We start from the raw sequence: 15,909 nt of genomic DNA, 5'->3' as shown, positions 1-15,909 counted from the left end.
CTTCCCATGAGTGTGGACCCCCACCATGCTATGGGGATCCTGACCATGCCATGGGGATCCCCACCTTGCCATGGGGACCTTCACTTTGCCACGGGGACCTCCACCTTGCCATAGGAATCCTGACCTTGCCATGGGGACTCCCATCTTGACAAGCGGACCCCTCCTTGCCTTGGGGAATCCTGCCTTGCTGTGGGGACCCTTGTCCTGTGGCATGCCACACCCCCTGCCCCGAGCCTCCCTGAGCTCCCCCGACCTCTCCAAGGGCTCGTGCCTGCCCTCAGGGGCACCGGCCTGGGGGTCTGGGGGCTTGGGGGCACTGGGAGGGGACAGAGCCCCTTGGGCACCTGGGTCCTGCGGGAAAGGGCTGGGGGTGTCCCAGCACACACGGCCCCGCAGCTGGCCAGGGGGGTGAGGTGAGGCTCCTTCGGGGTCTGGGCTGGGGGGGGAGCTCTGCAGGCAGCCGTGGGGAGAGACTGGGAACCCCTGGTACCCCAGCAGCCCTACGAGGTCCAAGCTCCCCTTTGGCCTCCCCAGGAGGGTTTCTGCCCCCAGGCACGGGGCCCAGCCTGCAGCATCCCTGCCCTTGCCCCCCCCACATCGCAGGGTGGAGGGTGCCCAGAGCCACCCCGCGGGGACCCTTTGCTGCCCCGGGGACCTGCCGGGGGCTGGGGGGGCCCTGCCCGGGGAACCTGGGAGGACGCGGCAGGGAGAGAGGGGCAGCAAAAAGCCCAAAGGAGGCAGCCTGGGCCCCCCGCCGTGGAGCCCCGAGGTGCCCCGTGGGTGGCCCCGGCCCCCCGGCTGTGACAGGCAGCGGGGGCAGGCCCCAGCCGCAGCTCGGCCCCAGCTCCGGGGGCCGCTCGGGGCAGCCCCGGCCCGTCAGAGCGGCTCCGGAGGGGACCACGGCCGCGCCGGGGGGCTGCCAGGGCCCCTCCTACCGAGCGGGGTTGAGGGGGCTGGGGGCGCTCCGCCTGCACCCCCCTGTTGCAGCCCGTCGGTGCGAAGGCCACCTGCCCCAGCGGCGGGGGGGGCGGCCGGCAGGGGCGGGGAGGGGGCGGCAGCGCTGCTCCGGGCGGGGGCTGGGGCAGCACCGTGCTGCGGTGGAGCCGGGGTGCAGGGGGTGCCCGGGGTTGCGGCAGCCCGGCCTGGGGCGGGAGATGTCCCTGGCCGGGGCAGGGCTGGGACCGGGTGGTCTTTGAGGGTGCCGTTCGGTGAGTCGATGCTCTGCTCCGCTGCGGGACTTGGCCCCCCCACTCCTCCGGGATCCCCCAGGCGAGCGGGGGGCCGGTTCCCAGCCGCGGGGCGGCGGGCGGAGCAGCCGCCGTGCCCGTGGTCACCAGAGGGCACTGCGAGCCCGAGCATCCCGGCCCGGGGGGGCACTGGGGCCGAGCCGAGAGCCCGGAGCAGCCCGGGGCCCGCGGCTTCCCCTGCTCCCCGACTCGGGCAGCTCCCGGGGGGCTGCCGGTCCCCCCAGCCCCAGCGGGGCACCCTCACTGTGGCAGCCGGGGACGAGGGCGGTCACGTCCAGGGGACACAGCCCCGAGCTGCGGGGCACGGCGGGCAGCCCGCGGCCCCGGCACGGCTCCGGTGAAGCCCGGAGATGCTCTGAGCCACCGGCTGGAGGAGCGAACTGGGGGGTGCTGGGGGGCTTAGTCCGGTCCCAGGGCAGCCCCAGCTGCGGTGGCTGCTCCTCAGGGCTCCTGACGGCCGTGTCCCAGGGCAGGGGTGCCCCTGGCCCAGTGGACGGGGGCCATGGCCAGCCCTTCGGCTGGCCGGTGCCGGGTTTCTTCCATAACACCCGGTGAAGGTGTTTCGGGGTGCTGCCCACCCAGGCTGTGGTGGAGGACGGGGTGCAGACTGACCCCAGGGTGGTGGGGTGGTGGCAAGGCAGCCTCACTGCCTGTGGGGATGGTGACACTGGACTCTGGCCTGTGACCAGCCACATCCCACCTCCCCACACCCTGGGGTGTCCCAAGGGAAGGTCCCCCCAAGGTGCTGAGCACCCACCGGGCAGGGGATTGGTCTTCGTGGGGTGATGTCTTTGCCTGGGAACACCAGTAGCTGCTGGCATCGGTGCCACCCACCTCTGGTGCCACCCCACCTCTGATGCAACCTTGCCTCTGGGGACGTGGTGGCAGCTGTTTGTGGGCTCCCTGGGGGGTCCCATACCAAGCTCAGAGCTCAGCCTGCCCCGCTTCCCCATGGTGGCACAAGGTCTGGCCCCAGGACCGTGTACCCCCACACAGGGGGTCACTGTGACTGGCTTCATGCACATGGCCAGGGCCTTGAGCCCCAGCCACCCTCCTGCAAACCAGCCTCAGCCAGTGGGCACAGAGCCCCCCACCCCTGCACCCCCACCCTGACACCTCCATCCTGACCGGCTCCCCCTTAACCCGCAGCCCCTCCGGCCCCTCATTTTCCACGGATTCCAGCATCTTGACTTCTTTCAGCATCATTTCATGGCTGGAGGGCTGCGAATCCCCCTCTCCCCTGCCTGTCCCCCCCTCCCCCCTGCCCCGGCCCCCTCCCCTTCCCCTTTCCCCTTTTTCTTTCCACCATCCAAATTTACAATCCCTCATTTCCATTCCGCTCCACCCTCTCTCCGGGGACTTTGTTCCTGGCCTGTATCATCCCATCCCAATTGTTCCGTGTTTATTTCAAACATTTTGGCGGGCTGTCACTGGATGGAAACTTAATTAATTGTGGGGTTTGTGGTGCTGGCACAATAGTGGCTGAAGGGGGGGGACACACGACATAAAATCCAGAGAGGCAGTGGAGGGGGGGGAGAATGAGGGTTCGGGTGTGCGTGACCCCCACGCCAGGCCTGCTTTCTGCTTCCCCTGATTCCACAGTGCCCCTGTGAGGAGCAGGGGGGCTGCTGGGGGGCTGTGGTTTATATGGGGGTTGTGTAACTTTTGGGGTACACAGTTCTGGAGGGGTGCTTAAACCGGTGAGGGGCTGTAGTCTGGGGTGTGCATGGCCTGGGATGTGCATAGCTTATGGTGTGCATGGACTGGGGGGTGCATCACTTGGGGTGCCTGTAGCCTGGGATGCCGGTAGCCTAAGGTGTGTGTAACTCGGGGTATGCATGGCTTGGGGTGTGCACAACCTGGGGTGTGCACAACTTGGGGTGTGCATGGCTTGGAGTGTGCATAACTCGAGGTGTGCATGGCTTGGGGTGCCTGTGGTCCTTGGTGTGTATGGTGCCGGGGGTACATAGCTTGTGGTGTGCGTTACTTGGGGTGTGCGTACCCTGCGGTGCACACAAGTCGGGGTGTGCACAGCTCGGGGTGCACATAGGCCGGGGTGCACATATCCCGGGGTACCCGCCGCCGGGCTGCGCGGGGCCCTGCACCGCTGGGGGTGCACCCAGCCGGGTCAGCCCCGGCCCCCCCGCCGCTGCCAGCGCCCGGCCCGTGTCGCCCCATCCCGGGGAGCCCTAGTGGGGCGGGGGGGCAGAACGGCCACCGGGAGCCGCGGGGAGGGGAGCGGGGGGAGCGAGCCGGGGATGCCCGGAGCGCGCGCTGCCGGTGTCTCCGGCGGGGGGGTGAGGGGGGGGTGGGGGGTCCGGCTCCGCCCCGGCGCCGCCATTGGCGGAAAGTTCGGGGCGCGGCGCGGGGTGGCGGCCCCGCTCCCTGCGGCCGGCCCCGGTGCGGGCAGCGCTGCGGGCAGGGCCGGGCCGGGCCGCCCCGGGGCCGCCGCGGGCGCGGCCATGTGGGCGCTGCGGGCGCTGTGCCTGGCCGGGCTGGGCGCCGCGCTCGGGGGGGGCTCGGCCGATCAGTGCAGCTGGAGGGGCAGGTAGGCACCGGCACCGCGGGGGGGGGGCACACGCGGGTCCCCGGCTCAGCATCCCCCGCGTCGCAGTTCCCCGGGGAGCTCCCGCCGCCCGCGCACGGCTGGGGGGGCTGCCCGCTGCCCCCCCCCTCCCCCCCGCCCCCGCTCCGGGCAGGCGGACGCCTCCTGCATCCGTGGGGCAGGGTCATGGGTGGGATGCTGAGATGTCCGTCTGCCTCAGTTTCCCCAGTGCTGGGGGCGGCTGCCCAACCCCCCGAGGGATGCTGATCCCTGAGGTCCCCGCTTGCGCGCCCCTTCCCTGAGCCCCCCCCCCCCCCCCCCGAAAGGCAGCTCTGCGGGCGGTGGGGCCCCTCGGCAGGGCCCGGAGCGCCGCTGGCCGCGGCGGGGAAAGCGCCGAGCTCCGGAACAAAGAGCCGGGGCCCGGCAGGAGGGGCTGCGGCACGGCCCACGCAGGGGGCCCGGGGGGCCACGGGGCCAGGCAGCCACGGGCAGCGTGGCCGGGACAAAGCACCCCCCCGGCTGCCCCCGCCGCCCCCGCCTGGCTTTCCCGCGTGTCCGTCCGTCCGCCAACCCCCCCCCCACCGCCCCGCAAACGCAGCGGGCAGGACGCGGCTCCGGGCACCGTTTACACGCAAGCCCGAGTTCCACGAGTGTGTGCGTGTGTCGGGGTGTGTGTCGTCGTCCCCCCCCCAGCACCAACTGGGGATCCCCCGAAGTGGGAGCATGCAAGGGAACAGGTGACCTCAAGGCCATGGGCACCCTGGTTGGGGTGCCGTGGGAGCCCACCCTGGGTGCGAGGGGGGCTGTGCTGCTGTGCCCTCCCCCACCAGCCCCTCTGGGAAAGTGCTGGGAAACAGGAGCACCCCCTGAACGATGCACTTGCACCCCAAGTCCGAGGCGTCGAGGGTTTGGTGCTATTCCTCCCCGTGTTCATCCTGCATGGCTCTGTGGAGGTGCTGCTCGGGAGTGCCAGGGTGCTGCTGTGCTGGGGGGGACATGGGCTGGCGGGGTCCCCATCACCCGGGGGTCCTGGCTGATGGGGGCTGCTGTGCCTCGCAGCGGGCTGTCACAGGAGGCTGGCAGCGTGGAGCAGCTCTCCCTGCACTGCGCCGAGGGCTCGCTGGAATGGCTGTACCCCACAGGGGCCCTTCGCCTCCGCCTGGCCCCCCGCCTGCCCCCCACCACCGCCGCCATCAAGGGCAGGAGCCCCCAGCATGTCACCGCCTGCGTCAAACCTGCCGGCACCTTCCGAGGGGCTCAGCTCTACCTGGAGAGGGAGGGGGTGCTGGAGCTGCTGCTGCCGGAGGCCCCCCGGCCCCGCGTCCGCTGCTTCAGCTGGCTGCCCCAGGAGAAGGTGGCTCTCTTCCTGCAGGCCACCCCGCACCGCGACATCAGCCGCCGCATTGCCGCCTTCCGCTACGAGCTACGGGGGGACTGGCTGGCCCGCCCGGCGCTGCCTGCTGCCAGCCTCACCGGAGAAGGTGAGTGCTGAGCATCCCAGGTCAGCTTGCCTCAGTTTCCCCGGGGCTGCCACCACCTGCCTTGCCAGGCTGTCCCCAGTGTGCATGGCGGTGAGGGGATGGAGGGGCTGGACCCGGGGCGTCCCCCACCAAGGCCAGGCACCAGGAGCCACCATGGTGACGGGTGTGCTTGGCCATTACAGGAGCGTGCCGGCCGTGCAATGACACCGAGATCTTGATGGCCATTTGCACTAGTGACTTTGGTGAGTGCAGTCCCTCCAGGTGCTGGGGGAGTTCCTGGGACTACCAGAGGAGGGAAGGAAACTCAAAGTGGGGGGGCAACAGCCCCGCAGGCAGTCCTGGCCTCCCCTTCCTAGTCTTGGGGTGAGACCACCAGTGTCACACAGAGGCTGCTGCAGGATGGGAACGGGGATGGGGATGGGGACAGGGGTAGAGATGGGGATGGGATGGGAACAGGAATGGGGATGGGAACATGAACAGGTTTGGGGATGAGGATGGGAGTGGAGATCATGGGGGTGGGGATGGGAACAGGGATGGGAAGAAGGATGGGGATGGGGATGGGGACAGGGACAGACTGACACCTCTCCCTGCCTTCCTCCCACAGTAATCCGTGGCAGCATCTGGAGCGTCTCCAACGATGTGGAGCTGCAGGAATCCATCATTGGGGTGAGCGCCTCCCGCATCCACCGCCAAAAGTTCCCCCTCTTCCAGGCAGGGGGGAGGCCAGGACGGCCAGCGGGCAGCATCCGCACCCCACTGCGCTGCGGGGTCAAGCCCGGCCCTGGCACATTCCTCTTCACGGGGTGGCTGCATTTCGGCGAAGCCTGGCTGAGCTGTGCGCCCCGCTATAGGGACTTCCAGCGCATCTATGAGGGGGCGCAGCGCACGCGCCAGAACCCCTGTGAGTTCCCTGTGGACTGAGTGGCTTGGGGAGGGCAGCCCAGCCCCACGGGTGCTGGGGGGCTGGGGTCCCGCGGGCAGTGAGAGCATCCCTGGGGGGACGCAGGGGCGGCGTGCTGGCAGGGATGGTGCCCAGAGAGAGTGTGGCACTGTGATCCTCGCTGTGTAGCCAGGCTCCGGCAGCACCCGCCACCGGGCTGGTGGGGTCCCAGGAAAATCCTGCCAGAAGGGAAGGGATTTTCCCAGGGCGCACTTGCCCATGGCCCCCAGGGACATGCCCGGGTGAGGGGTGCAGTGGCATGGGGCAGTGGGTTGGGGGCTCCCAGGGGACCGGGGTGCTGCACGCTCGGGGTGTGCATGCTCAGGGGATGCTGTGGGGTACGGTGGGACCAGCATGATGGGGGCAGCCACCCCCACCCACCGAGAGGGCTCGGTGGCAGGTGGCCGTGGCAGTAGGTGGCCGTAGTGGCAGGGCCAGGGGCACAGTGGGCATGGTGGGGTGTGGAAGGGCCAGGAGGTGGATTTGCAAAGTCAGGGGTGTAAGGGGGTGTGGGGCAGCAGCGAGCCTTGCGCTGGCCCTGCCTGCAATGCGGGGCACAGGCAGGAGCCACAGGGCGGATGCCAAGGAAGAGGAGTGAGGCCGAAGGGAGTGAGGGGGATGGCAAGGTGAGAGGAAGACTGGTGCAGGGAGCAGAGGTGTCCCTGGTACAGCCAGAGCAGGACCAAAGCACCGATGCAGGAAGATGCCACGGGAGCAGGGAGAGGTCGGGCTGTGCCACCCGCCACCGCTAGCCTGAGGCTGTGGCCTCGGGGCAGCTGCCAAGTCCGGCTGTGCTGGGTGGCTGGCGATGGGGCACGCCGCGCCAGCCAGGGAGAATTTTTGACCGTGGGGGTGGGGGGCATTGTATGTGCACTAAAGTTATAACAATACCAAATTTGTGACTTTTTTTATAAACTGAGCTGTATTTGTAGCATGTGTGTGGGCATCTCCTTTCTTTAAAAAGCTGAGCAGGATGTTTACCAGCAGGTGCTGCAGGCAAGTGCCGGTGCCGGTGTGTGCCATGGTGCAAAACCCTGAACCCTGCCTCCCTCTGTGCCAGCTCCAACTACTGACCCTGCCTCCTGTGGGGCTGGGAACAGCCCTGCGATTTATTTTTATATATATATAAAGAAATGCGTTGCTATTTCTCGGTGCTGCGTCCCTGGTGTCCCTCGGGGTGGGTCACCTTGGGGTTCCTCTCCCTGGGTATCACCGAGTGAACGAGGCCCCGGGCGGTGGCCCCGTGCCGGGTGGGTGACCCCGCTGGTGGAGCTGCTGTCAGGACCGATTCTCGTCAGAGCCACTGGCCACAAGGCCTCATTGTGCCGGGCTGTGAGGCACCGGTTTCCCAGCCCTGCCCGCTGCTGCCCCACCGCTGCCCCCCTCCACGGGGGCTCCGGCCTCTGGCTCCAGCTCCTCCAGGCTGCACAGGCATCCCCAGATGGTGGTGAGGGGCATGGGGCCCCCAGCTGGGCATGGGACATGGGATCCCCAGCCAGGGACCCTTCCTCCCCATCAGTGGTGCCCACAGGGGCTCAGTGCTGCAAAAGCTCAGCCCCTGAGTGCCTCCCCAGCCCCCCCTGAGCCCCGAAACCACCCAAGCCAGGGTCACGGCACACATGAGCTTGTGCTTTAATATTTTTTCAGTATTCTCACAATAACACCTTTTCAAATACCTCCAGCCAGGCTGAACCGCCAGGTATTTGGCACCCTGCTGACCATAATGTGCTTTTCCTTGCCAAGAAACCATTTCCAAAGAGTGCTGTTGGCTTTGTAGTTTAATGAAATATATCTCTGTGTGTGTGTATGTATGTGTGTGTGTGTATAAAATGATCTGGTTGTGGTAAGACCCTGCCTGTGAGCTCACAGCTGAGAGCCTTCCCGGTGGGTTTGATACACAACACATGCTTCCCCTTGAGAAGAGTTTGATGCTTATTTTATGCTTTACTGCCAAAGGGCTGGTGCTCATTTTGGGGCCAGGCGGGGCCCAAGGGCAGGATCTGGCCCTGGGGGAGACTGATGCTCCACGCCAGGCTCTCCGGGATGCCAGCATCCCCCTGGATTTGGCGACAGGCAGGAGCTAAGCAAGGCAGGAGGAAGGGGGAAGGAGTGGGAAACCCAGTGGAGGAGGAAAAATGAGGCTGAAAAAGCAATAAATGAGGTGCAAAGGGAATTGTGCTGCCCACGGCATCCTCTGTATGCACCAGGGGTAAATCACGGCTGCTCTGGCCCCACCGCAATCTAGCGCATTCCTCTTGGCTAAATTACAGCATTTAATGCGCCAAGCATCCGGCAGCTTTCTGTCCAGCAGCGGAATCTTGTTTTTCTTCAAATCTGTTTATTTGGCCAAACCAACTCACTCTGCTGTGGCGGAAAGGGCGGTTATTCTGCTCATTCTCTGCTACAGAGGTTTTCGTGCTGTTTTCGGTGCCCTCTGCCCTGTGTCAGGTTGGGTCGGCCGCCCTCGCTTCCCGAGGCTGCTGGCTCCTGTAGTGGCTGGGCCCCGGCCAGGGCACAAACGCTTCCTACAGCACCATCCCACAGGGGGACCAGGCAGCCGGTGCCTCAGTTTCCCGACTGTAGGATGGGGACAACAGCATTTCCTCACTGCTTGTAGCTGCCGTGGATGGGGCAGCACCCTGTGGCCCCATTGTCCCCTTCTCCCTGGGGCTGGTCATCTGAGCAATTCCCCAAAAGCAGAGTCCGGCCCCAGCCAAGCCAAATTCCTGCCTGGCCTCTTGGCATGGAGCACAGCCACGGAGAGTAAAAACACGAGACAAACTTCATCCCAATTGATATTTCCTCCTCAGGATGGAAAATGTGGGAGGCAGTGCAGTGGCGGGCAGGGGGAGCAGGCTGGGGACCACAGTGTGCCGAGGGCTGCTTTGGGCAGACCCGATGGGAGCTGGGCGTCTCTGGAGGGGCAGCTGGAGCCCAGCCAGGCTTGGAGAGAAGGCTGGTGATGGTGAGGGGCTGCAGCAGCACCCTGTGAGCCCCGAGAAAGGTCCCTCTGCGGGCATCACGATGCCCACCTGGCATGGCTGCCTGCAGCATCCCGAGGGACCGCCCAGCCAGACCTCCTCCAAAAACCCCTCACTCATCCACCCACCCCCTTTGAGGGTGGGGTTGGGGATGCCATGGGGAGCAGCGCCCCAAAAACAGCTCCCTCGGTGGAAATGTGCCCAGGGCTCCTCATCCCATGGGATCAGTCCCATCATGGCCCCAGGCATCTGGCTGGGGGAGGACACACATCCCAGTCCAAGGACCCCCCAAGGACCGTGAAGCCCTTTGGTCACGCTCCCGATGGGTGTCCACAGTGGGACAGCAAACCGGCGAGCAGCGGCGCTGGCAGGGTGTCCCTGGTCCCTGTCTCCATCGCACAAAGGGACCCGCCATTTCCCGCCATTCCCCCCCAGCCCTTCTCCCCCCTCTCCTGCCCCCTTCGCCCTCCTCCTTCCCGGCCGCCGGATAAAAGCCCGAATGTGTGAATCGCGGGGCACAAAAGCAAGGCACAAAGGCTGCCGGCCCCGCTCAGCCCTCCTTGCAGCCCCCCGCCCCGAGCGGGGACCTGCGAGCTTTGCGCCTGCCCTGGCGATGTCTGGGCAGCCTGCCTGCCCTACCTGCATCGCCTGCCCCACCTGCCTTGCGTGCTCTGCCCGCAGGACCCTAGAGCCCAGGAGGTGGTATGGGGCAGGGGGATGCCCCTGGGACCCGGGGTCCTCAGTAGTGTCAGGAAGATGCCCCTGGGGTTCGGAGATGCCCCATAGAGTCAGGATGATGTCCCTGGGACTAGAGGATGCCACATAAGCTCAGGATGAAGCCCCTGCGTTTTGGAGATGCCCCATAGGGTCAGGATGATGCCTCTGGGACCAGGGGGTATCCCATAAGCTCAGAATGGCGCCCTTGGCGTTTAGGCTTGTCCCATGGTGTCAGGATGATGCCCTGGGGCCAGGGGACAAGCAGCAGCAGGTAGGATGGGACAGTTTGGGCATCCGCATTGGGCAGCAGAGAAGGGACCAGAGGGCACAGCCCAAGCCCTGGGCAGGACGCAGTTGAGCTCTATGCCACAGCCCTCGGCAAGAGGAAAAGCAAGAGCCTGGTGACCCCAAGGACACCAACACCCCCCAACCCTGCCACCCCTTGGGGAGCTGTGCCTCAAAGCCTGCCATGAGGGTCTGCTTCCAGCCCCCTGCTTTAGCCAGGCCAAAGCCAAGCCAGCATCATCCCTGTGCCAGGGAGGGATGCTCGGTGCTGGAGCAGGACCCTGGCCTGCAGCGGGGCCCCTGCAGCCCCTCACCCCAGCTCTCCCTGGTCAAACGCGCCTGCGCCCGGCAGGCCAGGCTGCCGACAGCTGGCGGGAAGGAGCTTTCCCAGCGCATAGCGACAAATTCCTGGCGGTCAGGGCTGCTTTGCAGCCGCCACGGTCCCGGCGGGGGGAAGCTGCCCTGGAAAGAGACGGATTACAAGCTCTTTGGCTCTGGCAGCGCATCCCAACTGGTCCCCTCGCATGGCCACCTGCTCGGCCCGGCACCCAGAGATGCTGCCTGACACCCCAGGGCTGGGGCAGAAGGGGATGCTGTCACCCCCCTCCTCGCTAGCCCTGTCCGAGTCCTGGGGGCCCAGCAAGGAGGGCTCAGCCCTGCCTGGGAATTGCTTCGTTAATTAATTTGCTCTGCAAGCATCACGGGGGCCCTTGGGCTGCCCCAGGGACCAGCTCATCCCCATGGAACATCCTCCTGCTCTGCAGCAGCGGCCCCCTGGCCCCCCTCTTCCTCCAGCTCCTATTTCTCCTGATTTTCTGCTCCCTCTCAGCCTTAACTGGCTCCACCTGCCAGTGAGCACCAGAAAATCGGAGCAATCCCCGTGGCCCCCGATTTGGTTGCAGCCGCACTGGACCCTTTACGGCAGGGTGGGGAGGGGAACAGCCCTGGACAGTATTTCTGGGCTGTACGAAGGGTGTAGGGGTGGCTTTTCCTCCCCGGTGGAGCCCCTTGGCTGCTCCAGGGCACGAGTTAATGGGGTCTGGTTGTCGTTAAGCGCCCCAAGCTGCACGCCTTGGTTTGAGGGTAGAGCACGCGTGTGCATGCATGCGGGTGTATGTGCATCCTTATTCCAAGGGCAGAATGTTTAATTCCCACAAATAAGTGTGAGCTTGGAGCAGGAACACGTGCTGGCCTTTGGCAGCAACTCCTGTGGTTGCTGCCTGCTTTGGCTCGTCAGCAAAGAGGGTCTCCAGGCAGGCCAGTGCCAGCAGCTGCCGGCTGTGCCATCCCCAGGGCCAGGGAGGTGGGACTCCTGCTCCCCTGTGCCTCAAAGCCGTTCCCATTCTGGTGCTGCCCATAGGGTTTATCTCCTCTGTCCGCAATTATGCGTGGGCAGTTGATCACGTCCCCATGGATGCCAAGGCATGCCACCAGGCTGGTCACCCTGTGGCAAGGGCACAGGGCACCACTGGCCATTGCACGGACCCCCAGGGCCACCCCCCAAGCTCTCAGGGGACACCCCAATATGGTGCTGGACGGGGAGGCCTGCAAATACTGACCCAAAGGCCAAGGGGGCAGCAGGGGAGGAAGGCTGCGGCTGTGGAATCCCAGGCGAGATGATGATGTGGCAGCAAGTGCCAGGGCGGGCAGGGAAGCTGCCTGCCCTTTGTGTGCCCGCTCCCCTAATTGAGCTGGTTTTGTTCCTGGGTTTGGTTTGTTTTGTGGGGGTTTTTATTAATTGCGGGTGGGCAGGGGCTGCCCTGGCTGCCCGCCCCCCCCCCTCCCCGGCCCCCTGCTTCCCACAGCCTGGAATTTTCCCACAGTTGCCGCTGCCTCGCAGCAGGAAACCCACTGCCTGGGGCACGCACAGCCGCCAACAACTGCGCACAGCCACGCACAACCACACGTGTGTGAACAGCTCTGCACAGCCTTGTGCAGCCCTAACTGCCGTGCACAGCTGTGCACAACTGCACACAGCCGTGCTCAACCATGCACAACCATGCACAAAACTGCATGGCTGTGCACAACCACGGACAGCAACATACAGCCATGCACAGACATGCACAACCATGCACTGTCACACTGAACCATGCACAGGTGTGCACAGCTGTTCACAACTGTGCATAGCTATGCATAACCATGAACAATTTTGTACAACCACACACAACAACCATGCAGAACTGCACGCTGCCCTGCACAGCTGTGCACAACTGCACACAACCATGCTCATCTGTGCACAATCATGCACAACCGTTCACAGCTGTGTACAGCTGCACAGAACTGCACAGTTGCATAGAGCCATACAACCACGCACAACCATGCATAACTGCATGGGACTGTGCACAGCAATGCACAACTGCATGCAGGTTCACGGGACCATACACAACCATGCACAATGGCACAGGACCATGCACAGCCATGCACATTGGTGCAGGACCGTGCACAACCATGCACGGCCACACACAGCCATGCACGATGGCACAGGACCTTCCACAGTCATGCACAGCCATGCACAACAGCACAGGACCTTGCACAGCCATGCATGATGGCACAGGACCCTGCTCAGGCGTGCAGAGCTGTGCACAACTGCACGGGACCGTGTACAGCCATGCATAGCCACACACAGCCGTGCCCAGTGGCACAGGACAGCACACAGCCACGCACGACCATGTGCACCCACACAGGACCGTGCAGAGCGGCGCAGGACCGTGCGCACCCACGCAGAACCACACGGAGCGGCACAGAACCGCGCAGAGCGGCGCGCAGCGGCCCGGGCTCACGCAGCAGCAGCCGGTGCCGGTGCCGGTGCCTGTGCCGGAGCCGGAGCCGGTGCCAGTGCCCCGCAGCCCGCGGCGCGGGCGGGGCAGCCGCAGCTCCCGGGGCCGGCAGCACCGGAGCTGCCCCCGGCGGCGGCGGAAGGCGGGGCCGCCCCTTCCGGCAGCCATGGAGCCGGGGGAGCCGGGAGAGCCTGGGGAGCTGGGGGAGCCGGCGCGGCGGCTGCGCGACGGGGATGCGCTGGGCGGGCGGGGGCTGCTGGAGCTGGCGGTGGCTAGCGGAGTGGCCGCCTGGGCCACCTGGGCCGCCTTGCTGATGCCCGGCTTCCGCCGGGTCCCCCTGCGGCTCCAGGTACCGCCGCTGTCCCCCGCCCCTCCCCGGCCCGGCGCCCCCCGCCCCTCTGACCGGCCCGCTCCCCCCAGGTGCCCTACCAGCCCTCCGGCCCCCAGCAAGTGGCGAATGCCCTGGCCCTGCTGCGGGGCCGCTCGGGGAAGACGGTGGATCTGGGATCGGGAGATGGACGGCTTGTAAGGGCGGGCAGGGGGGTGCTGGGGGCTGCCCCGGGATGGGCGAAGGGCAGGGAGGGGGGGCTGGACTCACCAGGGGGTGGGTGGGAGGGAGCCCCCCAGGCAGCTGCTGCCCCGCTCCTGGCTGTGGTTTCTGATGGCCCTCCTGGTATGGTCCTGGACCATCCTAGCTGGCCCTAGACAGCCCTTGGTGGCCATAGATGATCCTAGCTGGCCCTAGACAACCCTAGCTGGCCCTAGACGGTCTCCAATGGCATCGCACACAGCGAGCAGGGTGGGAATGACTGCTCTAGGATGAAAGAGCCTTTGCATCTGGAAGGTGCTGAGGTCTGAGGTCACCCTGCCTGTGAGCCAGCAGCCGGGAGCAAGTGGAGCTGGGCAACAGCCCCTTGCCCCCCAAATTGTCCCCCAAACTCGACACAGAGGTTCATTTTAGTTGCAACTCTCTCTCTCTCTTCCCCCCCCCAGGTGGTAGAGGCTTATAAGCAAGGTCTCAGACCAGCTGTTGGCTATGAGCTCAATCCCTGGCTGCTGTGTCTCTCCAACTACCGGGCCTGGAAGGCTGGGTACCACGGGAAGGTTTCCTTCCTGAAGGAAGATCTGTGGAAGGTAACAGTGTCCCAAGGGTCTCACTGTGCTCAGCACTGGCTGTAGCTGGAGCAGGGCCAGGGCTTGGTCTGCAGCTTCAGACAGGCTTTGCTGATGGGTGCTTGCTCCTTCCCAAACCCACACTGCTTCCAGGAGGTGGAAAAAACATCCTCCTTTCCAGGGGAACACCAGCCTGGGCAGCCTGTGGCTGGCTGCTGGATTTGCAGGCAGCAGCACTCCTTCTTGGACCAGATTCAAAAAGAGGGTTTAGGTGCTGCTGACACATGGTGGCCTTCAGAGCTGTGCTGCTAAGGCTGGCGTTGGGTACTTGCAGCCTGATGGGAGAAAACCCAGCAGGGAATGTGGTTCTGGGATGGTGCCGGAGGCAGCTGTTTTTGCAAGAGGCACTGTTTTCACACCCAGCTCCCAGTCACACCAACACATCCCTATCCCACACGTTATGGGGCATCTGCTTTCTCCAAGGTTCGGAAGATCACCCTCAAGGCATTCTGCCACTTGGAACAGTTCCCCCCCAGTTCCACCTCTGCCTGTTGCTTCTTTCATTCCCCTTTTCCTTCTCTTTTAAGGTGAATCTTTCTGATTGCTACAATGTGATCGTGTTCCTGGCCCCCAGTGTGGTAAGTCAGTCCCTTGCACCCCACCTGTTCAGAGTGAGCTTGAAGGAGGGTTTTCTTGGAAAAGAGAGATAATCTGGGACAGTGGCAAAGACTGAAAAATAAAGCGAAGTAGGCATTGCTGTGAGTGAGCAGATTGGTGCTCTGCACCACTCGAATTTATAGAATCATAGAATTGTTTAGGTTGGAAAAGACCTTTAAAATCATTGAGTCCAACCGTTAACCCAGCACTGCCAAGCCCACCACTAATCTGTGTCCTTAAGTGCCACATCTACACGTCTTTTAAATACCTCCAGGAATGGTGACTCCACCACCTCCCTGGGAAGCCTGTTCCAGTGCTTGATATCCCTTTCGGTGAAGAAATTTTTTCCTAATACCAAATCTAAGCCTTCCTTGGTGCAGCCTGAGGCTGTTTCCTCTCATCCTATCGCTCATTACTTGGTCCTAGTCCAAACCATACACAGGGCTAGTACCAGCCCTACATTTTGGAAGCATCTGTGGTTGATGCTGCCTGCTTGGGACCCACCAGCTGTGCCGAGAAGCTGCCCTGTGGTCCTTGGTGGCACTGCCACTATGTGACTGTTCCCTAAGGCCACTTGGCCCTTGGCTATCTTTCTCTCTCCAGAAACCTCCTCTAGCCACCAAGCTCCTTGCAGAACTCCCTGATGAAGCCCGAGTGGTGGCTGGACGCTTCCCCTTCCCCTCCTGGACCCCTACCAACACCCTTGGGCAGGGGCTGGAGCAAGTCTGGGCCTATGACATGAAGGAGGTGCGGCGAGCAGCACAGAGGGGAAGCCCAGTCTAATAGCAGCCTCATTAAGCCTGGCGTGAAGGGTCAGCAGCGGCAGGGGTCAGAGCCTGCCCAGCCCTTGGGCTCAGCTGAGGACAGCAGCAAGAGGGCTGCTTGGCCAGGCTTTTTCACAGGGACTTGCAGGATGGCAGTCCCTCGGTTTTCCGAGGAGTGGGCAGTTTGGGGGAAGCAAGGGAGGTGGAAGTCAGACCTAGAAATCCTGGAATTATTGCAGGACTTAAGGGCTAAAGCTCCAGTGCCTCTTTCTGTACATTTGCTACTTTATTTCTAGGTCATTTTTCAAAATAAACATTTTGTCGCTTCTTCCCTTGAGACGTTTGCTTTGCCTTTGAGCTGCAAGGGTGCTCCTGGAGCCAGAGTGGCTGCTGCTCCTGGCC

The 15,909-nt window shown here is 64.4% G+C and overlaps 2 protein-coding genes across 5 annotated transcripts; both read left to right on the top strand.

Annotated features, from left to right (window-relative positions):
- Positions 1-2,561: 2,561 nt before the first annotated feature.
- On the top strand, positions 2,562-12,905 carry METRN (meteorin, glial cell differentiation regulator). Of its 3 annotated transcripts, none has more exons than XM_080387417.1 (4): positions 2,562-3,795; positions 4,852-5,273; positions 5,456-5,515; positions 5,878-7,192. In XM_080387417.1, exons 1-4 carry the CDS (start codon positions 3,506-3,508, stop codon positions 6,192-6,194), a joined length of 1,089 nt encoding a protein of 362 aa, XP_080243543.1. In that variant the 5' UTR covers positions 2,562-3,505; the 3' UTR covers positions 6,195-7,192. The 3 variants fall into 3 exon arrangements, with proteins under 3 accessions (XP_080243543.1, XP_080243544.1, XP_080243542.1); XM_080387418.1 differs by lacking the exon at positions 2,562-3,795 and adding an exon at positions 7,201-12,905 and having other exon boundaries at positions 3,805-5,273; positions 5,878-5,939; XM_080387416.1 differs by lacking the exon at positions 2,562-3,795 and having other exon boundaries at positions 3,805-5,273.
- Positions 12,906-13,043: 138 nt separating this feature from the next.
- ANTKMT (adenine nucleotide translocase lysine methyltransferase) lies at positions 13,044-15,844 on the top strand. Of its 2 annotated transcripts, XM_080387437.1 has the most exons (5): positions 13,044-13,322; positions 13,394-13,498; positions 13,967-14,107; positions 14,674-14,724; positions 15,347-15,844. In XM_080387437.1, the coding sequence occupies exons 1-5, from the start codon at positions 13,140-13,142 to the stop codon at positions 15,524-15,526; spliced, it is 660 nt and encodes a 219-aa protein (XP_080243563.1). In that variant the 5' UTR covers positions 13,044-13,139; the 3' UTR covers positions 15,527-15,844. The 2 variants fall into 2 exon arrangements, with proteins under 2 accessions (XP_080243563.1, XP_080243564.1); XM_080387438.1 differs by lacking the exon at positions 13,394-13,498 and having other exon boundaries at positions 13,048-13,322.
- Positions 15,845-15,909: the final 65 nt, after the last annotated feature.

Source organism: Falco punctatus (genome assembly GCF_963210335.1).
Source record: "Falco punctatus genome assembly, chromosome: 4".
Classification (NCBI taxonomy): domain Eukaryota; kingdom Metazoa; phylum Chordata; class Aves; order Falconiformes; family Falconidae; genus Falco; species Falco punctatus.
Note: the sequence above shows the minus strand (reverse complement) of the source record. Positions and strands in the feature narration are given on the sequence as shown.

Coding starts and splice junctions, on each gene's coding strand:
- ANTKMT (XM_080387437.1), top strand. CDS start 13,140: ATGGAGCCGGGGGAGCCGGGAGAGCCTGGGGAGCTGGGGGAGCCGGCG. Junction 13,323..13,393: donor GGGTCCCCCTGCGGCTCCAG/GTACCGCCGCTG, acceptor CGCTCCCCCCAG/GTGCCCTACCAGCCCTCCGG. Junction 14,725..15,346: donor TGTTCCTGGCCCCCAGTGTG/GTAAGTCAGTCC, acceptor TTCTCTCTCCAG/AAACCTCCTCTAGCCACCAA.
- METRN (XM_080387416.1), top strand. CDS start 4,544: ATGGGCACCCTGGTTGGGGTGCCGTGGGAGCCCACCCTGGGTGCGAGG. Junction 5,274..5,455: donor TGCCAGCCTCACCGGAGAAG/GTGAGTGCTGAG, acceptor TGGCCATTACAG/GAGCGTGCCGGCCGTGCAAT. Junction 5,516..5,877: donor CATTTGCACTAGTGACTTTG/GTGAGTGCAGTC, acceptor TTCCTCCCACAG/TAATCCGTGGCAGCATCTGG.